This window comes from Mustela nigripes, chromosome 13 (genome assembly GCF_022355385.1).
Source record: "Mustela nigripes isolate SB6536 chromosome 13, MUSNIG.SB6536, whole genome shotgun sequence".
Lineage (NCBI taxonomy): Eukaryota > Metazoa > Chordata > Mammalia > Carnivora > Mustelidae > Mustela > Mustela nigripes.
Genome location: NC_081569.1, coordinates 111,558,047 through 111,585,146, shown reverse-complemented (window position 1 = coordinate 111,585,146; position 27,100 = coordinate 111,558,047). Strand labels below are relative to the sequence as shown.

General features: G+C 33.4%; 1 protein-coding gene across 17 annotated transcripts in view; it reads right to left on the bottom strand.

Annotated features, from left to right (window-relative positions):
- Positions 1 to 27,100, bottom strand: part of GPHN (gephyrin) — a 637,714-nt gene that overhangs the window by 471,192 nt on the left and 139,422 nt on the right. For all 17 annotated transcript variants that reach the window (XM_059373410.1, XM_059373413.1, XM_059373412.1 and 14 more), the window contains exon 2: positions 17,164 to 17,242. In XM_059373410.1, the coding sequence (XP_059229393.1) occupies positions 17,164 to 17,242 (79 nt within the window). The remainder of the gene's footprint in view (positions 1 to 17,163; positions 17,243 to 27,100) is intronic.

Below are 27,100 nucleotides of genomic sequence, written 5' to 3'. Positions count from 1 at the left end.
TGGTCAACAGTAAAAATCAGTAAACTGATTAAATCAGTAAACTGTTTTTGGGGAGTCACAGCAGATTTTTGACCACTAACACTCATGGTTTCAAAGGTCACCTATATTGTTGGGATGGTACAACATATATAGAGGAAATATGTGTAATAACTGTAGAAGGGAGAAGAGAATTACATAGAAATATTTTCATATCTCACTGAAACTGTTATTATAAATATATAGAATCTAATAAGATATTTGACAAAAGCTCTAGAGTAACTACTAATAAAATATTTTTAAAATACAGTGAAAAATGTTAAAGGAATTATAATGTTATACTATTGGAAAATTGAATGTCCATATATACAAAAGAATGAGTTGTGTCCTTACATTACACAAATATTAGTAAAAATTGGATCAAAGACCTAAATGTATGACCTAAAAGTATAAAATTCCTAGCAGGAAACGTAAGGCAAACGCTTCATGACATTGCATTTGTCAATGATTTCTTGGGTATGACCCCAAAGATAGAGGCAACAAAAGAAAAAAGAGACAAATTGGACTTTGTTAAAATTAAAACAAACAAACAAACAAAAAAACTCTATATCAAACCATGATGTCAACAGAATCTAAAGGAAACCAAGAATGGAAAAAAATATTTACAAATCATATATCTAATAAGGGATGAATATCCAGAATACACAGAGAATGTTTAAACTTCAACAACAAAGAAACAAACAACCCAATTTAAAAATAGGCAAAGAGCTTGAACAGACCTTTCTCCAAAGAAGATATACAAATGACCAATAAGCACAAGAAAAGATGGTCAACATCATAAATCATTTGGGAAACACAAATCAAATAAATGAGATACCACCTCGCAGCCATTAAGATGACTTCAATTTTTAAAAAAAGGAAAATAATAAGTGTGGAGAGAATATGGAGAAATTAGAACCTGTATGCACTATTTGTGCAAATTTTAAAAGATACAGCCATTGTGGAAAATAATATGGCAGTTTTTAAAAAGGTTAAAAGTGGAATTACCAAAGAATCATCCATTTTCATTTCTGGGTATATATCCAAAAGAATTAAAAGCAGGATTTGAAGAAGTATTTGTATAGCAAAATTCATAGCAGCATTTTTCATATTAATTAAAATGTGGAAGGAACCTAAGTATCTACTGACAGATGAATCAATAAATGTGGTATATGTATTCAGTGGAACCCAAAAAGAAAGAAACTTTGACATACACTACAACACGAATGAACTCTCATATGCTATGTGAAATAGGCCAGTCACAAAAGAACAAATATTGTATGATCCTATTTATAGGAAGTTTCTGAAGTAGTCATCTTCTTAAAGACAGAAAGTAGAATACTGGTGGCCAACAGCAATTTCCTGAGAATTAGAGGGAGCCAAAAAATGGAAGTTAGTGTTTAACGAGTGGGGTTTCATTTAGAAGAGAGGAAAACATTCTGGAGATAGATATCAACCAAACAACATGAATGTACTTAATATTTTTGGAAAGTACACCTAAAAATTGTTAAGATGGAAAATTTTATGAGCATTTTTCCACTTTAAAAAAACTGGGGAATAAAAAGGAGTCAACCATTTCAGAGAATACCTTGGTATTTCCTTAAAATGCTAAACATGAAGTTACTATATAGACTAGCAATTCCATTCCTTGCTATATATCAAAGAGAAAAGAAAATGTATTTCCCTACAAAAACTTTACATGAATGTTTATAACAGTATTATTCATAACAACAAAAAGTGGGACAATCCAAAAGCCTATAAACTGATAAATGGATAAATAAAATATGGCATATCCAAAATGGCCATGGTGGAAAAGTATGGAGATTCCTCAAAAAATTAAAAAATAGAGCTACCCTATGACCCAGCAATTGCACTACTGGGTATTTACCCCAAAGATAACAGATGTACTAAAACGAAGGGCCATATGCACCACAATGTTCGAAGCAGCGATGTCCACAATAGCCAAAATGTGTGAAGAGTCATGATGCCCTTCAATAGAAGAATGAATAAAGATGTGGTCCACATAAACAATGCAATATTACTCAGCCACCAGAAAGGATGAATACCCATCTTTTGCATCAACATGACTGGGACTGTAGAAGATTATGCTAAGTGAAATAAGTCAAACAGAGAAAGTCAATTATCATATGGTTTCACTTATATGTAGAACATAAGGAACAGCACAGAGGACATTAGAAGAAAGAAGGGAAAAATGAAGGGGGAGAAATCGGTGTGGGAGACAAGCCATGAGAGACCATGGACTCTGGGAAACAAACTGAGGGTTTCAGAAGGGTAGGGGGGGTGGGAGAATGGGAGAGCCTGGTGATGGGTATTAAGGAGGACACAAATTGTACGGAGCACTGGGAGTTATATGCAAACAATGAATCATGGAACACTACATCAAAAACTAACAATGTACTGTATGGTGACTGACCTCACACAATAAACAAACAAACAAACAAATAAATATTTGTTTGTTTGGCATATCCAAAGGAATATTCTCGCAATAAAAATAATGAAGTACTAACACATATTATAAGATGAATGAATTTTTAAATTACTATGCTCAATGAAAGACGCCAGTCACAAAAGGACACATTTATTCATTCTGCAAAAATCCAAAACAGGCAATTAACAAAGACAATAAGTACATTAATGTTTGTCTAGGAAGGATGGGAGGGTTCTGAAACAATGAATTCTGGAACACTGAAAAGAAATTTAAAAAAAATTTTGATGGTTATAATGACTGCACAACTCTGAGAATATACTAAAAACCACTGAAGTTGTAATTTTTTTTTTAAAGATTTTATTTACTTATTTGACAGAGAGAGACACAGCAAGAGAGGGAACACAAGCAAGAGAAGTGGGAGAGGGAGAAGCAGGCTTCCCACAGGGCAGAGATCCCATGACCCTGGGATCATGACCTGAGCTGAAGGCAAACGCTTAATGACTAGGCCACTCAGGCACCCCTGAATTTATGATTTAAATCAGTGAATTGTATGGTATATGATTTACACCTTTAGTAAAGAATAAGCTATTTAAAATAAAAAAGATCCCTAGGAAAGGGAAGTCATGTATCTAATTAGGCTTCCTACTTACCCCACCCACCCACCCCCCAAAAAGTGAAAGTATATTCACAAAGAATTAGAGGACATATAACAAAACATAATTTTAACAAGTCTAAATGCCCTCAGTGACAGCCAGGTCAAATCTAAAACACTGTGTTCAGTTCTTGCCTTTACACTCAAAATATAGCTTATTCTGGGTGGTTTTCTCAAATCCAATTATCTTGACTAAGTCACTGATCTGAATAAACCAATGAAATAACTAAATTAAAAAGTTATAAATAACATATACAAAAAATTATCTAATTTTACCCTTTTGGGAATATGATATACATTATACCAGTATACATAATTGAGTTTTGGCCTACATGTTTTTAGCAATATCTGATATTCTCCCAAGCCACTGGGCTCTATAGAATCTTCCTGGAAGCAAAATGAGAAAGTGGAATTTCATTAAATATGCTATTAGTTATTTATAGAAAAGGAAGCCATAAAATAGAACTTTACAAGGAGAAAAGAAAACTACCACCTTCTTAGCTTACTTTTTAAATTATAGTTTAAGTAACAAGTTATATGAAAGTTTTTGTCAAAATAAACTGTTCGGAAATACATTTGAAAAACTTGTCAGGGATCTTACTTTCATCAGGAAAAAATGGAATTTTTTTCTTCACTGTATCTGTTCTCAGTATTCTGAGCATCAAGTACTTATAAACCTAAACCATGAGGGTTGGTGAGGTTATCACTTCCTTTTGCTCCTGGAGTTAGGTCTCAATATCTCATACACACGGACAAAGACACTAAGCCTTGAGAACCAGAGTTGATCAAAATTTAAATAGAGCCATCAGGTCACTAGAGAGTACATTTTTGTACTGAGCATCAACAAAGGGCTGAATATTAGAATCAGAACTACCTGGATAATGGAAAAAATGTAGGTTTTCCCATTGTATATTGCCTATATAGACCACACACACACAACGGTAATATAGTGTAAAAGCCACAATAGATGTTTAGATAACACATAAGAGGACCATACAGGAGATCATAAAGAGTAGCAAGGAGGGGGCACCTGGGTGGCTCAGTTGTTAAGCGTCTGCCTTTTTAGCTCAGGTCATGATCCCAGGATCCTGGGATTGAGCCCCACATCGGGCTCCCTGCTCCTTGGGAGGCCTGCTTCTCCCTCTCCCACTCTCCCTACTTGTAGTTGCTCTCTTGCTGTCTCTCTTTCTCTCTGTGTCAAACAAATAAATAAAATCTTAAAAAAAAAAAAAATAGGGTAGCAGGGAGGAAAAACACTAGCTCAATCAGCTCAACCAGACTTCACACTTAAATGCATTACCTTAAAAAAAAAAAAATTAGGGCTTTCTTTAAACTTAACTTTCATTTAGTTTCTCTCAGAAGGGAAAAAAAAAATTAGGGTACTTACAGTTTACTATACTGTTTAGGTAGTAGAAAAAGCAGCAAGGACTGGTCTACTTTAAATTACAGCCCCAAAGTCTAGATTTTCCCAGCTGTGTAGATTCTCTGTAATCTCTCAAAGAAAAGTATTTAATAATTTTTAAACTCTCAGAATATCTCTGAAAGAAACAACCAGTTTGTCCTACCTTTCCTTTTGTCATTTTCTTCCTAATTTGGGTTGTGCCACAAGCAGGTGTTTCTTAAGAAGCTCATTAGAGAAGCATACTTATGCAAACTTTTTATTAGCAAACCTCTTTACCTGCCTATTTGGTTATCTTCCCATCCCACAGCCAGAAATCTTCCACTGAAAAACCCATAGAAGAGTTCATAAAATGGACTCAACTGCCATTATTCCATTGGGGTTATTGCTTTATAGGTGTTAAATCTCACAGTCTTTTAGTTTCTGTGGTCTCACTCTTCAGATACCAACATAAACCAAAACAAAGGAAAAACAAAAACTGAGGAGAAAAAGACAGATAGATGACAGATAAAACCTTATTGTGAGAAAACAATTAAAGATCAAAACTCATATACCTACAGATCATACAGAAAAAAAATTTCCAAACATTTTGAAGTCAGTGCCAAGAGGCAGTCATATTTCTTTCCCTAAATATTCCCCAGTCATTTTTTAAAATTTTATTTATGTATTTGACAGAAAAAGAGAGAGAGAGAGAGAGCATGCACATGCAGGGGGAGTGGCAGGCAGACTGAGAGGGAGAAGCAGGCTTCCCAGTGAGCAGAGAACCCAATGTGGGGCTTGATCGCAGGACCCTGATATCATGACCTGAGCCAAAGGCAGCCTCTTAACCAACTGAGCCACCCAGGTGCCCCAGTCATATTTTTGACAAACATAGGAAACAAATTAAATCAAATGCCAAGTCAAGTCATTGTGCTATACACCTTAAAATTATATAATGCTATATGGCAATTATATCTCAATAAAATAGAGAAAAAAAATAAAATAAAGCCAAGAAAGTCAAAACTAAGGCTGGAAGTGGAAAGAGCACAATGCTTCTTTGTCAGGTAGCCCATCACTATGCAGTTTTATGGGCTGAGATAAATCACAACTCAAACAAGCTTTGAAATAACTAATATTTAATAAGTTTATTATTAAACTTATTAAACTTATTAAATTAAATAAGACTTGGTGTAGGAAAGAAAATTCCAAAAACAGTGTGGCAAACAGACACTAAGGTGATCTCCAATGATCCCCTCCCCTTGAGTGTGGGTAGAACCTGTGACTTCCTTCTAACTAAAAGAACAGAGCAAACCTGACACTGTATCACTCCAATAACCAGAATATTCCAACCCAAAGCAAAATAATGCACATTCCTCTAGAGTGCACATGGAGGATTCTCCAGTACAGGTCCCACACTGGGTCAAAAATCAAGTCTCAACTGGTACCAAAAGACATATTCTCAGACCATAATGCTTTGAAACTTGAATTCAATCACGAGAGGAAATTTGGAAGGAAAGCAAATACTAAAAAGCATGCTACTAAAGAATGAAAGGATCAACCGGGAAACTAAAGAAGAATTTAAAAATTCATGGAAATAAATGAAAATGAAAACACAACTGTTCAAAATCTTTGGGATGCAGCAAAGACAGTCCTAAGAGGAAAGTGTATAGCACTACAAGCCTTTCTCAAGAAACAAGACTTCAAATACACAACCTAAAGGAGCTGGAGAAAGAAGAGCAAATAAAGCTTAAGCCCAGCAGGGGAAGAGAAATAATAAAGACCAGATCAGAAATCAATGAGATAGAAACCAGAAAAAGAGTAGAACAAATCAACGAAACTAGGAGCTGTTCTTCAAAAGAATTAATAAGATTGATAAAACACCTGGCCAGACTTATCAAAGAGAAAAGAAAAAGGACCCAAATAAATAAAATCATGACTGAAAGAGGAGAGATCACAACCAATACTGAAGAAATACAATTGTAAGAACATATTATGTGCAACTATATGCCAAAAATGGGCAATCTGGAAGAAATGGATGCATTCCTAGAGACGTATAAACTACCAAAACAAAACCAGTAAGAAATAGAAAAACTGAACTGATTTAAATTAAAGGAGCAATCAAAAAATCTCCCAACAAGCAAGAGCCCAGAGCCAGATGGCTTACTGGGGGGAATTCTACTAAACATTTAAAGAAGAATTAATAGCCATTCTTCTGAAGGTGTTTCAAAAAACTGAAATGGAAGGAAAACTTCTAAACTCTTTCCGTAAGGCCAGCATTACCTTGATCCCCAAACCAGACAAAGACCCCACCAAAAAGGAAAGTTAAAGACCAATATTCCTGATGAACATGGATGCAAAAATTCAGTGTAAAATACTAGTCAATAAGATCCAACATTACATTAAAAGGATTATTCACCACGACCAAGTGAGGGATTTATCCTGGGCTGCAAGGTTGGTTCAATATCCATAAATAAAAGAAAGGACAAGAACGGTATAATCCTTTCAATAGATGCAGAAAAAGCATTTAACAAAGTACAGTATATTTTCTTGATTACAACTCTTCACAGTGTGGGGATAGAGGGCACATCCCTTAATATAAAAGCCATCTATGAAAAGCCCACAGGAAATATCATTCTCAGTGGGGAAAAACTGAAAGTTCTTCTCCTAAGGTTAGGAACACAGCAGGGATATCTACCATCACCATTGCTGTCCAACATAGTACTAGTAGTCATGGCCTCAGGAATCAGACAACAAAAAGAAATAAAAGGCATCCAAATCAGTAAAGAAATCAAACTCTCACTCTTTGAAGATAATATGATACTTTACATGAAAAACCCAAAAGACTCCAGTCCATCCCAAAATTGACAGAACTCATACAGGAATTCAGCAACATGGCAGAATATAAAATCAATGCACAGAAATCAGTTACATTTCTATACACTAACAACAGAGAGAAGAGAAGTTGAGTTGATCCCATCTATAACTGTACCCAAAAATCAAAAGATAGCTAGGAATAAATCTAACCAAAGAGGCAAAGGATATATACTCAGAAAACTATAGAATACTCATGAAAGAAATTGATGAAGACACAAAGAAATGGAAAAATGTTCCATGCTCTTGAATTGGAAGGACAAATATTGTGAAAATGTCTATGCTAACCAGAGAAATCTACACATTCAATGCCATCCCTATCAAAATATTATCAAGTTTTTTCACAGAACTAGAACAAATAATTGTACAATTTGTATGGAACCAGAAAAGATCTCAAATAGCCAAAAGAATGTTGAAAAAGAAAGCCAAAGCTGGTGGCATCAAAATTCCAGACTTCAAGCTCTATTACAAAGCTGTAATCATCAAGACAGTATGGTACTGACACAAAAACGGACCCCTAGATCAATGGAACAGAATAGAGAGCCCAGAAATGGACCCTCAATTCTATGGTGAACTAATCTTCAACAAAGCAGGAAAGAATATCCAGTGGAAAAAAGACAGTTTCTTCAATAAATCGTGTAGGGAGAATTGGACAGCCACATGCATTAGAATGAAACCAGACCACTTTCTTATTACACCATCCACAAAACTAGAGACAAAATGGATGAAGGATCTAAATGTGAGACAAGAATCCATCAAAATCCTTGAGGAGAACATGGGCAGCAACTTCTTTGACCTCTGCTGCAGCAATTTCATGTCTACAAAGGCAAGGCAAACAAAGGCAAATATGAACTATTGGGACTTCATCAAGATAAAAAGCTGTTGCACAGCAAAAGAACAGCTGACAAAATCAAAGACAACAGACAGAATGGGAGAAGATATTTGCAAACGACGTGTCAGATAGAGGGCTTGTATCTAAGATCTATACAGAACTTAACAAACAACACCCAAAGAACAAATAATCTAATCAAGAAATATTTTAGTATATGTGCAGCCGAAGCGAGCACTCTAATCAAGAAATAGGCAGAAGTTATGAACAGACCTTTCTCCAAAGTAGGGATCCAAATGGCCAACAGACACATGAAAAAAATGCTCAACATCACTCAGCATCAGGGAAATGCAAATCAAAACCACAATAAGATACCACCTCAACACCTGTCAGGATGGTAAAAATTAACAAGTCAGGAAATGTCAGATGTTGGCGAGGATGTGGAGAAAGGGGAATGTTCTTACACTGTTGGTGGGAATGCAAATTACTGCAGCTACTCTGGAAAACAGTATGGAGGTTGCTCAAAAAAGTTGAAAATGTAACTACTCTATGACCCAGCAATTGCATTTCCAGGTATTTACACCAAAGATACAAAGAGCAATCCAAAGGGGTATCTGCACCCCAGTGTTTACAGCAACAAAGTCCACAATAGCCAAACTATGGAAAGAGCCCAGATGTCCAGCAACAGATGAACATCTTCTTTACCTAAACAAGTTGTGGTATATATTTACAATGGAATATTATGCAGACATCAAAAAATGAAATATTTCCATTTGCAACACTGTGGGTGGAACTAGAGGGTATTATGCTAAGTAAAATAAGTCAATCAGAGAAAGACAATTATCACATGCTCTCAGCAATATGTGGAATTTAAGAAACAAGGCAGAGGATCACAGGGGAAGAGAGGGAAAAATGAAGCAAGATGAAACCAGAGAAGGAGATAAACCAGAAGAGATTCTTATTCTTAAAAACAAACTGAGGGTTTCTAAAGGGGATGAGGGTAGAGGGATGGGGTAACTTGCTGATGGACATTGGGGAGGGTATGTGTTATAATCTGGGTATTATATAAGACAGATGAATCACAGATCTGTACTCCTGAAACAAATAATACATTATATGTAGAAAATAATACATTATATGTAGAAAGAAAGAAAGAGAAAGAAAGGAAGGAAGGAAGAAAAAAGAGAAAGAAGGAAAGAAAGAAAAAATTACTACAAATATACTACCAAATTCCAATCAAGAGCCTTTGGGCAGGCAAGCAAACGTTCTAATTTGAATAATTAACAACTTTTGACAATGTACATTCTTTTTTAAATTAACAACTGAAAATCAGTATACAGTAGACCTCTCTTAGTTTAACCAATCTTTTTTTCTGAGACAACCTTCTCTCTCATTTAATTAGAGTATCCTACCATTCTAGTAACAGGTATCTATCCCATGACTAATCAAGCAAGATAGACTGCTACAGTGACTGCCTGATGTCACATGACAACATTAACCAGATCAACAAAATCAGAATTCTTCCATGGAATTTTACATTTCAGAACTGGAAGTGAAGAGAGATCACGCAGTTAGAAGAAAGGAAACTAGAGTAAATTAGAGACATCTCCCTGGTTTCATGGAGAAACTTATTCTCACTTATTCATAAGTGAGAATAAAGCCAATAAAGACCAAAAGATATGATGGCAGAGGGTGACAAACAAATGCAATTGCACAAACTCCTTAAGTCTATTATTTGGGGTTTCCATACTTGACCAGGGTTTTAAGCTCTCCTGATTCCATGATAAGTGCATAGCTACATAAGTCTATCAAGCCCAATTTTATTTTTTAAGTTAGTTTGACTCAGGTTTCTGTAAATTAGATAATCCACTAAATAAAATGATACATTACTTATTTAATTTAAAAATTCTAATACTGGGGACACCTGGGTGGTATCAGTCAGTTAAGTGTCCAACTCTTGATTTCAGCTCAGGTCATGATCTCAGAGTTAGGAGATGGAGACCCACATGAGATGCCATGTTCAATGTGGCATCTGTTTGAAATTCTCTCTCACTCTCCATCTGCCCCTTCTCTTGCTCATTCTCTCACTCTCTAAAAATAAATAAATAAATTCTTTTTAAAAATTTCCAATACTATATGCCTCAGATCTCCAACTCAGATATTGTCCATCTTTAATTATATATGGTCTTTGACTATAAGAATAATACCTGTTAAACCTAATTCTGAGGAACTTAATATAAGCATCTAGTAATTTTTTTTGATTGATAAATTCTAAAATGAATAAACTCACAAAAAAATTAAACATACATTCTCAGGAATGTTTGGAATGAAAGAAATGAGGGAAAGTCTTCTAAAAGCAAAGTTAAAATCCGAAGTCTCTGGATTTGCAGTTCTGACATAGAACATAGTACTATAATATTATTCTTCAAGCCTAGATTAAGCTCTATTGTCCCAATATATAACTTACAGACTAATAAATACATAATCCAAAAAAGAAACTCATTAAAAATGATAATAACTTACATTTAGAGATAAAATTACAAAGATAATTTTGGTAGCTGTCTTAGATTTAGCAGAACTATTGGAAGCAGAGCAAAATGAATGATCAATAACATTTAAACAGCTGCCATTAAATGCATTTTCACATCAAATGAATTTATCTTTAGAGAAATAAATGATAACAATATAAAAATTCTTGTATTTTGTTTAATAAACATTAAAGGACTCAGAGATACTGTAAAAATGAAATTTAATAAATAGACATAAAAAACATTAACTAAATTTAAGTACCTGAACATGCGGTATCAGAATATACAGCTTCACGGAAAATAACCACTTCGAAAACCACTGTTTATCCTCTGCTGACTGGCATTTTTAAGAAATTCAGTTCACCATAGCAACCTGTCTTAACACTAGCAGATAAGTACAGGCTAAATTTAGATATGATTGCTTTCCAGACAGCAATCCTGTCTTTGGTTCACATTTAATGCCATGATCCAGAGGACCAAAATATCACTCAATCAGAATGTAGTGTGAAGTCAAGTATATTCAGGGAGATAGAGCTATGTTTCAGAACCATGAAAAGAAGTTTCCACCAAAAAAGGTAAGATTTGTAAAGAAGTACATTAAAGTACATAAAACTTCCATGTTTAAGGAATTTACATTACAATCAGATATAACTATTCTATTCAATTTTATCTATGAAATCCTGTGATTAAGTTCTGATCATTAATAATATCAAAATACATTTCAACTAGCATGCTATTATTATTATACTGCATTTCCAATGTGGCATTACCTAACTAAAAAAGTGATTTCTTTTACACAAAAACAATTCTTTACAGATGAGGTATAACAAGAATTGTAGTAATACATGGCAAGTAATACAATACAATATAAGGGAAATGAATTGATTAAAATGCTATTGTAACAAAATTACTATGGACAAATGTATGGTTCATAATATTCATAATAATAATGAAAGGAAATAACAGTTTTGTACAGTTTACTGCATAATGTGCCAAAGTTCATAACAGACATTTTTCTGTAATCTCTAGATGACTTCCAATGAAATCATTAAAAAGACAAAATATAAAGAAGTAAGTGAAGTTCAATTAGAAATACCAAGAACAGGGGCGCGTGGGTGGCTCAGTGGTTTGGGCCTCTGCCTTCGGCTCGGGTCATGATCTCAGAATCCTGGGATCGAGTCCTGCGTCAGGCTCTCTGCTCAGAGGGGAGCCTGCTTCCTTCTCTCTCTCTCTGCCTGCCTCTCTGCCTACTTGTGATCTCTCTCTCTGTCAAATAAATACATTAAAAAAAAAAAAAAAGAAATACCAAGAACATATCACAGAACACCCATTAGAATGTCCTATCAACAACAACAAAAACACAAACAAACAGGAAATAATGAGAATTGGTGAGGAAGTCGAGAAATTGGAAACTTGTGCACTATTGGAGGGAACATAAAATGATGCAGTCAATATGGGGAAAAAAGTACAGCAGTTCTTCAAAAATTAAAATTGAGTTACCATATGATGTAGAAACTCTGCTCCTGTGTATACAACCAAAAGAACAGAAAGCAGAGTCTCAAAGAGATAATTGCACATCCATGTTCATAGCAGTATTATTCACAATAGACAAAAGCTAAAAGCAATGCTGTGTCCACTGATGGATGAACAGATAAACAAAACGTGTTATACATATATCCAACAGAATATTAGTAAGCCTTAAAAAAGGAATTCTTATACATACTACAAAATGGGAGAACTTCCATAGGACTATTATGATAAGTAAAATAAACCAACCACAAAAACAAATACTGTATGATTCTACTTATGTGAAATTTCCACAGAAGTCAAAATCATAGACACAGAAAGCATGATAGCAGTTGCCAAAGACTAGAAGATGGATGGGGAGTTACTGCACTGCAGTTCTGTAAGATGAAAAATTTCTAGGGATCGACTGCATAACAGTCTGTGTACACTTCACATTACTGAATCATACAATTAAAATTGGTTGAGATGGTGAATTTTATGTTATTTTTATTTTATGACAATTAAAAGAAATACAGAGAAAACAGACAAGAAAAAGTATTTCTTGATCCATACATAATTTATCTAGGAGTCAGAATTAAGATCCATTTGATCATCCTTTTTTTATAAATCATAAGAGGTTATAAATTGGTAATATATTTTCAAAATCTGGATATCACTGAAACAATTTAAAATACACTGAATAACATTAAGGGGGGGGGAGAGAAGAATTACATATTTGCCAGGTTGACAAAATTCTCGAAGAATATAAACTTTCCCTGTTTGACTACAAAGAAAATTACTAGTATCCTGCATTGTAAATTACATTTCTAGTGTCAAGAATTCTGCTATGAATTAAACTACTCTTCCTATATCTGACTTATATAACACATATCTATGATGGTCCTAAACTTTATTTTTTAAAGATTTTATTTATTTATCTGACAGAGATCACAAGTAGGCAGAAAGGCAGGCAGAGAGAGAGGAAGGGAAGCAGGCTCCCTGCTGAGCAGAGAGTCTGATGTGAGGCTCTATCCCAGGACCCTGGGATCATGACTTGAGCTGAAGGCAGAGGCTTTAACCCACTGAGCCACGCAGATGCCCTAAGGATTTCTGCAAATTAAACAAGACACACCCACCTATACCATGCATATCATCGCCATCAACACAGTGAATAGTACAGACAGGTATTTAATTCTGTTAGCCCTTTTCATTCTTTAGTTATTTTTCCTCTTTGATACTTAAACAGCTTTAATAATTTCTATAAATGCTTCTGAGTTCAAACAACTATTTCCGTTAAGTGGTATATAACGAAGTAATAAGAAACCGAAAGTATAAATATGTAATATGTTTTGCTTTTCATCTTCAGCATACAGTCAACAGGGATTTAAAAGTATTTTTGAGAATTACCTCTACAAAGAACACAACTAAATATAACTTAAAGAACGTTATATACAGTAATTCATTTGCACATAAGTCAACTCTAGCATAAATAACGAGAAGCAGCATAAATGATTTTTGGAATTTAAATAGCATGCATCCCTTAACTTAAAAAAGAGAAAAAAATTTATGTTATCATGCTAGAGAATAACTTCCTATATGTATAAAAAGTATATATCACATTGGATTATGTTTTTAATATGGTGAAACATCAAGCTAAATTTGACAATGCTTTTCAATTTACCATTGAAAAACCACAAGTAAAACAAGAGGTCTTACAGCACAACAGAACATATTATACACACAGCAGAAGAAATCAGTCTTAAAATACTTAAAATCATAAACACAAGATGAACTTTTAAAACAGATAAAATTGTTCATTTTGAAATTTAATGCTCATGCAAATTACTAATTCAAACAAATCCTTAGACACATTCATCAGCAAGAAATGAATGTCAAAATCCTCTACTTGGTCTTACACTTAACACCTGTAGGAGTGCTATAGAAAAAATTATTCTTAGAATAACTACCAAAGAAGAGAGCTTCTCAGGTACCCCCTTTACCTCAATCTTCCCACAAGTGACATGCTGCTCTCATTATTAAAACAATTCAAAATTTAGTAGAAAGGCCAGAATGTCTTTCTTAGGGATTCACAACTTTCTTATCTTTTTCTCTCATGGCATCTGTCCTTCATGTTCTTATAACATAGGTCACTCCGTTCATTCAAACCCTGTAATTAGTTTTACCATACAATGGAAGCAAAATCTTGGGGACTGTAATATACACAGTCTAGATAAATGCGGGCCTATCACATTATTCTATTAGCCTGACACAGATTTAAAAGTATCAATTAATCACTTTTTGTTCTGCCTTTTCATTCTCCTCTGAGGCAATTAACCCTTAAAACTTCATTCACTTATAGACACACACTCACACAGACACACATACCACATTTGACTTCATTTTGGTTTTTTTTTTTACTTTCCCCACATATATATATACTACTCGGAGTGTCAATACTGACCAGATAGCCTGGCTTCTCTTCAGCTTATTTTTCCCTTCTCTCTTTATCCTGATTCCTTTTGAATAGCCTTAGCGATTGTAATACTTAATTTTTCTTTATACATCAACTCCTTTCAGAATTAGCAGCTCAGGAATCTGGAGTATTTATCAAATGCCAGTTATTTCTTTAAGCAGCAGATTTTTTTTACTGTAAAGACATTATTATTTCTGACATATTTTCAACTCAATGTTGCAACACAAACAATTCAGCTCCATATAGACCCATGAAGAATACATGAATCAATGAACAAATAGTAAAGATTTTTGTCAGGAGTTTGGAACAGAAGAGAGGTAAATGACTTTAAGAAAAAAATCCATACCCATGAGGTATATACTAAATGAATATTGTTATAGAATAATAACTCAGAATAAAACATTTCCCTTCATAACAACAGAAAAAAATACATTAATTTCTACATTAGGTATTTCCTTCCTTTAAGAATTTTGCTAAGGAAGAAATACATTGCTAAAATATGTATTAGAGTCATTAATAGCACATTTTGACAACTCTTAATAAAAAAAGTTCTTTCAAAGTGGTAAAGGCAAAAACAAATTCTCACTAAATTCTTACATTCAAGACTAATGCCAAGTTAAGAGAATGATGCTAAAGTAAGATATCTGGTATTCCAAAACAGAGACTCGGAATTTTCTCCAACCCATACAGTAGTAATCTCAGGGAAGTTTTCTTTCAAATGCTAAGATTAAATTTAAAATTTACTGCTAGGTTGCATAATGAATATTATTCTACATTCTCGGAAAAAGTACCAAATTCTCTCAAAACACTATAACTCATTGTTATAATCAATTATTCAAGTACAACTCTCCATAGCTTTTATATCATTAATGTCCAGATGAACACATTTTTTCCACAAAGACTACATAATACAGATAAATAATACTGTGGGGCCAAAAATATACCTTCAAATCATACAATAATGGAATAACATATTATTCATTCAAATGGATGAAATCTTTCAAAAACAATTACACAGTTTCCTCCTATATCTATTAGGGAAACAGAATTCTTCATGCAAATAAATGTTATTTGACATTAATTTAATGGGAACATTTATATCAAGTTAAAAAACAGTTCTATTCTTGATTAAATATTTATAGGACTGAAAGGACAACTGTCAATTTTCAGTAGAATAAAGATCACAGAGAAAGAATATTGACATTCCTTTAGAGTGAGGAAAAGAGAAACAGATTAATAAAAAAAATTGGGAAAACTGAGTTTACAAGTTCATTTCTAAATTCATTATATTAGAAACTTTAAGATTCAGTTATTTTCAAGATTCTGTATCTTGTGACTACATTTTTTTAAATGACTGGGGAATTCATTAAAGAATCAATATCCTTCAGATTCAACACATCCTTGTGTTTTATTCCTTGTAAAATACTCAATAAATTACTAATAAAATGTGTGGGAGTATACATTATATATGATGTGAAAGACTGATTTCCTGTTATATTTTACTGAATGTATTACATACCTCTTTAAGAAAGCACCTGCCAGCACTCCATTTTCTTTTTTCTGCAGCCTAAAGCTTAACTATTCTTGATTTTTTTTTAAATGAAAGTGATATTACCATGAGGGTATGTTCATATAGAAGATAGGATGCATAATTTATAGTAAATATTAAATTATAAAAAATTAATTCATAAAATAAAAATAGAAAGTGACATTAAGAATATGAAAAATTAAGTCCTATGAAACTTTTCAAAAATTTTTGCTTATAAAACTATCTAATGTGGGGCGCCTGGGTGGCTCAGTGGGTTAAAGCCTCTGCCTTCGGCTCAGGTCATGATCCCAGGGTCCTGGGATCGAGCCCCGCATCGGACTCTCTGCTCAGCGGAGAGCCTGCTTCCTCCTCTCTCTCTGCCTGCCTCTCTGCCTACTTGTGATCTCTTTCTGTCAAATAAAATAAAATCTTTAAAAAAAAAAGAACTATCTAATGTAAAATATCAAATGTATTCTAAATATTCAAGTATATTATAATTATTTTATATTTATAATTATACTTATAAATATTATAAGTTATCAAAAAGCCTAAAATTGACATGAACAAATTTAATTGAACCTTTCCCAGCAAATGAATTACTCATCACCTTCTCTACCCAGTATCTACTGCCACACTGGCAAGATATCATCAGCCATTAGTAAAGACTCCTTGAAAGTTGATCATTAGTCATAATGCTATCTCTTTTTCTAATATCTCTTCATAATGCTATCTCTTCTTCTAATATCTCTTCTATTTCTAAAAATAAACTATTCTATACCTTCATTTCTACTGAAACTGTTGAATGACCTTCATTATACATAACACAAATTGTTAGAAAAGAAAAACTTACTCAATGTTAAATTAGTTCTCAGTTACACATCTTTTGAGTCACACTTATCAAAATTATGCTTAGTACTGAAAACCATATACTCACAAAGAAGGATCTTGTACGAGATCTTTGAGATTTATCCCACTGCGATCTTCTGCAAGATTCCTGAAGCAACTATCACTCACTAAACATGAAAGAGAAAAAGAAAATTAATTTTTGCTTGCATTTTATTTCAGTTACTACCAACAAAATGGAATTTTAAATTAAAACTGGATCTCTGGATAGGATTTTTCCAAAGATCAATGTTAATTTCTGGGCCTAACAGATTTAGCAACAAATATTAATATTCAATAACAAGCCAATGATCTAAGTATATCACCTTTATATAAATGCAACATATAAAAGAGTAAATACATGGGTCTAAATTCTGTTTTTACTTTTATAAGATTAAACTACCAGCACATAGTGGCAAGTCACTACTAGAAACAAAAAGGGACAAGTTGACCCCCTCAAATTATTATTTTTTTAAAAGATTTTATTTATTTATTTAACAGACAGAGATCTCAAGTAGGCAGAGAGGCAGGCAGAGAGAGAGGAGGAGGCAGGCTCCCTGCTGAGCAGTGAGTCCAATGTAGGGCTCGATCCCAGGACCCTGAGACCACGACCTGAGCCAAAGGCAGAGGCTTTAACCCACTGAGCCACCCAGGTGCCCCTCAAATTATATTTTAAAAGATATTAGATAGAAATGTGACTTAATAAGAATAAACTAGGAAAAAGTGCTATCTGTTCTTAGGTAAGCTGAGCCTCCTATTGTTTTCATTTCTGGGAGAATTTGCCACTTCAAGCTATGAGTCAGAAAGAAGGACACTACTAGAGAAAAGAAAAACCAGCATAGTTCTTGATGGTTCACGGGCTGGCATGACATACTGAAATCCTATGGAACTCTAAGAAATTCTATGAAAGCCATTCTTTTTTTTTTTTTTTTTTTTTTTTTCTGGAACATCTGCTGAGGGCTAGAACAGCACAAAAGAGTTTGGAATGAGAAAGAAAAAATGGGCAGAGGGCAAATAATGTTTTCTATAGAGCTATGGTGATTAGAAGTCAAAGTCACACGACAACAGGCAGAGCCTACCACTTTCAGTGTATAATTTCAGGAGATCATCCCTAAAAAAAATCCGCTCTCAACCAAAAGCAAATGGAGGCAGGAGGGGTGAATAAAAGGGGGCAAAACTAAAAAGGTATAGAAAAACTTCTCACAATTTCACAATACCTAAAAACAAAGTCACATCAGAAGTATCCGCAACACAAGTATTACCCATAAAGACATTTAAGACCAGATGTAGACTAAGGATATCTAAGGCTTTCACTCTAACTACCTAGTTCAATTTGAAATTGAATTAAAGAGTTGGCACTTAATATTTAATAACATTTATATCAATTTCTTTGATCCTACAATAAATAGTATTTGGTATATGACAAAAATTACTACAAAGTATAGAAAAGGACCCAAAATGTAACCAATAAGCAAGAGAATAATTCCATATTTATATATATATATGTGTGTGTGTGTGTGTATACCACATACATACACATACATCCATATATATACACACACATGTATATATATGCATAGATAGGTACTGACCCACAGATGATACAGAATCAGAAGACAAGAATTTTATGAAAATTTAAACTTTCAAAAAATTTATTTAACATAAGTTGAAGATACAGAAAAATGTTCACAGTAGATGAAAGAAGGGAAATTTCAGCAAAGAATTAAAAGCTATTAAAAATAATCAAATAGTAATTTTAGAATTGAAAAATATAGTATCTGAAATTAAGAAATCAGTGGATCAGTTTTGGAGCTGACTAAACACAAAAACACAGGATTTGTGATCTTGAAGAGATCAACAGAAAACATCCAAACTGAAGCAAAGAAGAAAAAAAAATAAGTGAAAAGAACAGAGCAAAAGAAACATGGGAATCAAACAGCTCAATGTAACTGTAGTTGAGGAAAGAATGGGGCAAAAGCAGTATTTTCAGAACACCTGAGAATATTCCAAAACTGATTCATTGCACTAATTCACTGACTCAGGGAGTATAACCAACCCCACACCAGAAAAAGTAAAATAAAACAACATCAGCGGCCAAAGCGCTGAAAATAAAAGATGGTAAGAAAATGGTAAAGATGGTAAGAAAATGGTAATAAAAAGATGGTAAGAAAATCTTAAAAACAACCAGAAAGAGAAAAAGGACACATCACTGTCAAAGGAAAAACAGTAAAACTGACAGCTGAGTATGCGACATAAACAATGGAATCCAGAAATCATGGAAAGCTTTGATTAATATGCTAAGGGAAAACTGGAAATCTTGAAGTCTAGACCTTGATAAAATATCACCCCAAATTAAATACAAAATAAGAACTTTACTTAAATGGTATTTTTGTATTTATTACTATTAATATTAAATGATGAGCTATTTTCTATTTCAATTTAACAATTTTATTCTATGTATCTTAAAGAGTCATTTCCAACCTGCATATAGAACAAGAAGAATATGACATTCACCTTATTCCTTTCAAAGATCCACTACCTAGTATTTTTTTCCCACTACCTAGTATTTAATTTGGATTTTGTATTCCCTTTTTTAATAGAGTCCCTCAAAATTATAAATCTGGATCTCTCTCTGAAATAAACAATAATACATATAAACAATGATGCTATAAAAACATCTGAAGTTGAAAAAATTGGATTCCTTTTTATTAATTCCCAAGAGATACTTCCCATGTTTCACTATTTTTGCAATGAATGGAATAATTTTAATTAATATATAATTTTCATTCCATATTTAGCAGGCACTCATCTCAACCTGTTGATTTAAGACAAATTTCCTGCTTTTTATAATTTTAATACAAATTCTCTTTATTACACCACTTTCTGAGTCGGGCCAAAAAGAAAAAACTAAAATGTTGGCACACTGTAAGAAAAGTTGGTTTCCTGCTGAGCTTAACTAAAATTGAAGCTGTAATATATCATAAAATTTGTTCTCAAAAGTTTCTTGCCCACTTTGGCAAATATGAGATCTTAGTTATAGACTTCAAGAGCCTGAAAGTTTTGCAGGCTTAATTAAAATGGAATAAACCTTTGTTCCTTTAAAGGCTTGCTAGTCAGCTATCTGTGAAATGAGTTTTGCCAAAGAAGGCACTTTTCTAAAATTCATGTTCTATACAACTTCTAAGTTAAAAACAAAGCAAGAAATTGAAATAGTCTCAACAAAAATTCTAAAACTTTAGCTAACAATATATGTTACAGTTAAAGCTTTTTTTCCACCAACACAAAGAAGTTTTCATTTTGAATTATAAGTAAGAATATAGCAATTTTTAAGAAGTAAACATAATCTTTTTTTGTATGTAAACATATTAAAATCAATTCGTTTGGGTCACGATATTTTACTGTTTTTTACACCACCACCACCACCCCAAGTGTACGATGTTCTTTACTCCACTAATAAAAAGTTGTAAACATGTCGTCACAAAAATCAAACAAAATTGGAGAAAGTAGAATGGAAATAGAAATTACAATAGAAATTATGGTAATAACATGAAAATTATAATCTTTACTTCAGTCTATTTTATATTGATATAATTAAGTTGAAAGAACACAGAGGAAAATTATAAATATTAGTAAGCTGAACTCTTTACCAGAGCTCCTATCCAACCAAATGCATTTTTTCCGGTAAATATTCATCATTTGGATCTATAATCAAAACAATAATTGAAACTCATTATATGTTAAGCATTTTATATTTATTTTCTCACTTAATCTTATCATCCAATGATGATAGGATAGGTTTATCCTTATCCTATCCCAATCATTATCCAATGATAAGTCTATCTGTGTCACCATTTTACAGATAAAGATTCTAAAGCATGGGGAGATTAACATCTTTCTATGGATCATATAGCTAAAAAAAAGCAATACTGGGAGGGCGCCTGGGTGGCTCAGTGGGTTAAGCCGCTGCCTTCAGCTCAGGTCATGATCTCAGGGTCCTGGGATCGAGTCCCGCATTGGGCTCTCTGCTCAGCAGAGAGCCTGCTTCCTTCTCTCTCTCTCTGCCTGCCTCTCTGCCTACTTGTGATCTCTCTCTCTGTCAAATAAATAAATAAAATCTTAAAAAAAAAAAAAAAGCAATACTGGGAAAATCTAGAAGCTGTAACTCCAGGGGTTGTACTCTTAACCACTATACTATATAGACCATAGTTCTCGGCAATCACTCATATATTCTGAATTCTCCTACATTTCCATAACTTCAAATCACATAAAAGTTATACAATTAAAATTCATTAAAACAGTAAAATCCAACTCAAAACATTATTAAAGAATTACAGTTTTTAAAGTGGAATTAAACATTGAAGATCTTCTAGTTAAGTGGTTAGTTATATTTCAGAGCAATGACATTCCTTTCCCCCTTTCACCTAAAGAGTTGTTTTTATTCGTTTATATATTAGATTGCTTTAAAACTATATTTGCAAAAATTTACCAAAGAAATTCTTACAGAAGCTGAAACACACAGACATTCACACACCTCAGAACAGTATTAATTCCACTCATCATTAAGTTATAAACAAGAATCCCATTTCACCTATGGTCAGCATTCGAACTCATTATATACTTACAAATATTTGTAAAATGGATTCATAAAGGGTTCTTAGCTAATCATAAACACCTTTTTTTGGTATATATTCGTCCTTTTTTCTGATCCTCAATCAAAGTAATTGCTGACATTCATTATGTGCTAACAATTTATGTTCATTGTCCCACTTACATGCATTATGTATAATCAATATGATTTTTATTAAAATCTTTATACTGTATATTATGGATTATTAAATCTGATTATTTGGAAAATAAAGTACGAAAGAACCAGCCATCTCTTTCATTTAGGATGACATTTACATTCTTTTAAAAGATTTTATTTATTTGACAAGAGAGTTCACAAGTAGACAGAGAGGCAGTGGGGGTAGGGGGGAAGAGGCAGAGAGAGAGGGGGAAGCAGGCTCCATGCTAAGCAGACAGCCCAACATGGGGCTTGATCCCAAGAACCTGAGATCACGACCTGAGCTGAAGACAGAGGTTTAACCCAGTGAGCCCCCTTTGTGCCCCAGGATGACATTTATATTCTATCTTGCTCTGGCCAGGAAGGATTTTCCTGTAACAAAAGAATTGCTAGCCTCAAAAAGCCATGTTTAAAATATACCAGGGTAGGAATTTAGTATTTAACTGATTCTATTATCCATATTTATGAACATGAGAATAAGGCACCATTTGAAAATTGCCAGGATGACAATAAAAACAGATCCAATTTAAAATTCATTCATCCAGTAGTTTCAAAACATCCAGTGAAATAAAATCCCCCCAAAATGATCCTGTGAAATCAATAGATAATTAAAATAAAATATGTTTATATAATCTAGACATTCCAATTATTTTGTTTAATTAGACTTAACAATAAAACATCACAGAAAAAGATAAAACTACTAAGATAAGTGTTTCAAAAAATACATACTTGAATAACAAAAAGTTAAGACATACTTCTTAGAAATATTACAAATTTCTCTTAAAAATCTCCCCTTCTAGGGACACCTGGGTGGCTCAGTTGGTTGGACGACTGCCTTCGGCTCAGGTCATGATCCCAAAGTCCCGAGATTGAGTCCTGCATTGGGCTCCCAGCTCCACGGGGAGTCTGATTCTCTCTCTGACCTTCTCCTCACTCATGCTCTCTCTCACTGTCTCTCTCTCAAATAAATAAATAAAATCTTTATTATTTTTTTTTTTTTTAAAGATTTTATTTATTTATTTGACAGAGAGAGATCACAAGCAGGCAGAGAGGCAGGCAGAGAGGAGGAAGCAGGCTCCCCGCCGAGCAGAGAGCCCGATGTGGGACTCGATCCCAGGACTCTGAGATCATGACCTGAGCCGAAGGCAGCGGCTTAACCCACTGAGCCACCCAGGCGCCCCAAATAAATAAAATCTTTAAAAAAAAAAAATCTCCTCTTCTATGATCACACTGTGAGAGTTAAATATTTAATGGAAAATTGTCAATATGCCATGATTTTAAAATATCACCAAAATAAACCGAGCATGTTACTCATTTTATTCTAAACATATATAACTTAATAGCTGACATAAAAATTAGACTGATTCTATAATTCTTAGTCACATTTTTAAGATAAATCTCTGTATTTTCTTTTCTGTTATTTAGATAAAATTCACATAACACAAATTCACCATTTTTTATCTATATCAAAATTAGTCATTTCAAAGTGTACAGTTCATTAACATTCGGTACATTCACAATGTTGTATGATCACTACCTTTAATTCTACGACATTTTCATCATCCCAAGAGAAAACCTGCTATTCATTAAACCGCAAGTCCCCATCTCCCCCTTCCCCTAATCCCTGGCAACCATGAATCTGTTTTCTATCTCTGTGGATTACTTAACCTGGATATTTCATACAAATGCAAGTATACAATATGTAATTTTTTGTGTTTGAATGCTTTCACTTTGCATAATATTTTCAAGTATCGTCCATGTTGTAGCATATATCAGTATTTCATTCCTCAGACGGCCGAAAAATATTCCGTTGTATGTAAGTCTGACTTTTGTCTATCCATTCACCCTTTGTTGGCCTTTTGGGTTGTTTCCACCTTTTGGCTATTGCAAATACTGCTGAACGAGCATGTGTGTACAAGTATTAGTTTGAGTACTTGTTTTCAATTCTTTGTGGGTATATAACAAGAAATAGAAATTGCTGGATCATATGGTAATTCCATGTTTAATTTTTGAGGAACTGAAAAATTGTTTTCCAAAGCAGCTACACTATTTAACATTCCACCAGTAATACAAAAAAGTTCCATTTGCCAAATCCACAGTCATTACTGTCTTTTTAACTCATAACACTGGGGTGCAAAGTATTATCTCATTGTGGCTTTGAATACATTTTCCTAATGATAAATGGTGTCAAACATCTTTCTGTATGCTGTTGGCCATTTGTGTATTTTCTTTGGAGAAATGTCTATTCACGCCTTTTACACACTTTTTAATTGGGTTATTGATGTTTCCATTATTGAGTTATAAGCCATATTTACATATTCCAGCTACGAGGCCCTTATCAGACATATGATTTGCAAGTATTTTATTCCATTCTGTGAGTTGTCATTGTGTCATCTTGATGGTGTCTGTTAATGTACTAAGTTTTTAATTTTGATAAATTTTAATTTTTCTATTCTTTCTTTTGGTGTCACAGCTAAGAAATCATTACTAAATCCAAGGCCAGCAGAAATTTCCCCTATGCATTCTGGTAAGAATTTTATAGTTATAACATTTTAGATCCTTCATCCACTCTGAGATAATGTTTGAACATGCTGTGAGGGTAAGAGTCTGACCAAATTCTTCTACATGTATTTATTAAGTTGCTACAGCACCATTTGTGAAGAGGCATTCTTTCCCTACTAAATGATGTTGGCACTCGTCTGAAAAATCAATTACCTATAACACATATGGGCTTATTTCTAGACTCAATTCTATTCCATTGATCTATATGCTTGCTCTTATGCTAATTATCACACTGTTTTAATTACTGTAACTTTGTAGAAAGTTACTAAATGGGGAACTGTGAGTCTCCCAACTTTTTCTTTCTTAAGGTATTTTTCGCTACTCAGCATTCCTTGAAATTCTATATGACTACTAGGATTCTGATCCATATTTTATACAAAATTTTGGTCCCCATTTTAAGCAGACTCATTTTATTTTCATTTTGTAAAATATTTTATTATTTATTTGTTAGAAAGAGAAGAGCCACAGGGACAGGGAAAAGCACACACCCTGCACCCCACTTGAGCAAGGAGCCTGATGTGGGACTTGATCCCAGGATCATAATTTGAGCTGAAGGCAGATGCTTAACTGACTGAGACACCCAGGCATGCCTAAGCAGATTTATTTTTAAATAATTTTAGCATAATCAATTATCTGTCATCAGGTCCTACTTTATATTTTCTTTCAAGCCTAATGCCTACAATTTTCAACCTGCTAAAAGAAAAGTTCCCAGAATTCCTCTGGGGGAAAAAAAGTAAAGTAAGCACAAAGAACTATTACTGAGCAAACTGAATGAGGTAAATGAACAACAAATAAAGGTAAAGAGTAGTGTTTGAAATTTGCAAATTTTCTTAACATGTTCAACCCAAAATTGCAAGCCAAAATAATGCATATTTGCAAAACATACTATTTTAACACAGTCATTTCACAACTATCAGCGTTGCTTTAATTTTAAGTAATTTCAAGTTTTGGAACTTCATGTCAAAAAGTAACATATTTCCATTCTGAAAAAAAAATTAAAACAAGAGGAAAAATCTCCTTTCCCAATAAATTTACAACAGATATATGTTCTGAGTTCAAACTACAGATTTAACATCACTTTTTTAATCTGATGCAAGTGCAAAGAAAATTTTTATATTTCAAAATCCATGTAACTCTGCAACTGAGGATCTTCCAGCTCGTCTTTATTGGAAGTGATTATTCTGCAAATAATAACATACTAAAAAGCAAAAACAAAAACAAAAACAAAAAAAACCCCAAAACCTAACAGAATTCTAAAAACATATTCAAAATAATTAATATGCTCAATTAAAATTATATACTCATGAATTCATTATTTACCAATAGCCACCTGTTTGAAAAGACATTTTAAAAAGATTAACTACTCATGTAAATCAACATAAACAGATGAACATTTTCAATAGATATTAATAATAGGGAAGAGTGACTATAAACTCCAATTATCCCCCATTTCTTTATTCAAACTGGTAAATATGTATGACAATATTGCACTCAATTATTTGGAAGTAATAAATTTAAAAATCATGGAAATCTGTTGTCTTTTTTATTATAGTAGTACATTTATAATATCCTCAATTTTACCTCTTGGCCTGCAAAACCTAGAATACTTACTATTTGGCCTTTTGTGGAAAAACATTAGTGACCCCTGGAATACAACAAAGAATTACCATGCAATACAGAGAGCTAGTGGATGTTGTAATTCCTTGTATGTGAATTTGTGTAACATATGCCCATGACTTTATATAGATGGTGCTAAATGACCAATGCACTTCAATATTCCCTTATATCTCTGGACAAAGTTCATATCACAATTCAAGTTATTGGCAAAAATTCCAAATAGCCTCATCCCTGTTCCCAGGTTCTCCTACCAATTTAAGAAAATGAAAAATCAGTGAAGATTCAATGTGAAGCCAGAACTGCCATGCCAACCGAGCGGTACCACTGAAGTCAAATTTCAATAAGCAAAGAAAAGCCTAACTGAGAACTTGGCTTCTACCCCAACTGGGCAGAAAAGAGGTAGTGCCCACCTCCGTTTACCTACCTGAGCAGTGTCTGGATGAGCCAAATAAGATTCACAGATCATCCCATAATATCCAAAATGTCCAGGTTTCAATCAAAAATCAATTCTCCTAACAAAAAAGATGATCCCGAACTAAATGTAAAAGACAACTGACTGGTGCCAAGACCAAAATGGCAGAGATGTTAGAATTATCTGACAAAATTTTTTAAAACCAGAGAAAAATAAACTAGAAAACAAAACAAAACAAAGCCTCAAGTAACCATAGGACAGAAACAAAAACCCTGACTTTCTCATCAACTGAGTGTCAAAGGGGAAGAAAGTGCAGGCCTGAAAAGGAATTTGAAAAAAGTGTTTGAAAACATCCCAAATTTGGCAAAAGAAAACAAACATACAGATTCATGGAACTGAGAAAAACTACAACAGGACAGACTTAATAAAATTTAAACCAAAAGAAATCAAATTCAAACTTCTAAAAACTAAAGAAAAAGAAAAAATCTTGGGAACAGTAAGAGAGAAACTACATATTACCAACAGGAGAAAAACAATTCAAATGACAGCAATTTCTCATCAAAAACCAGCTAGGACAGAAAGATCACTTTTTCAAATGATCAAATATAAGAACTG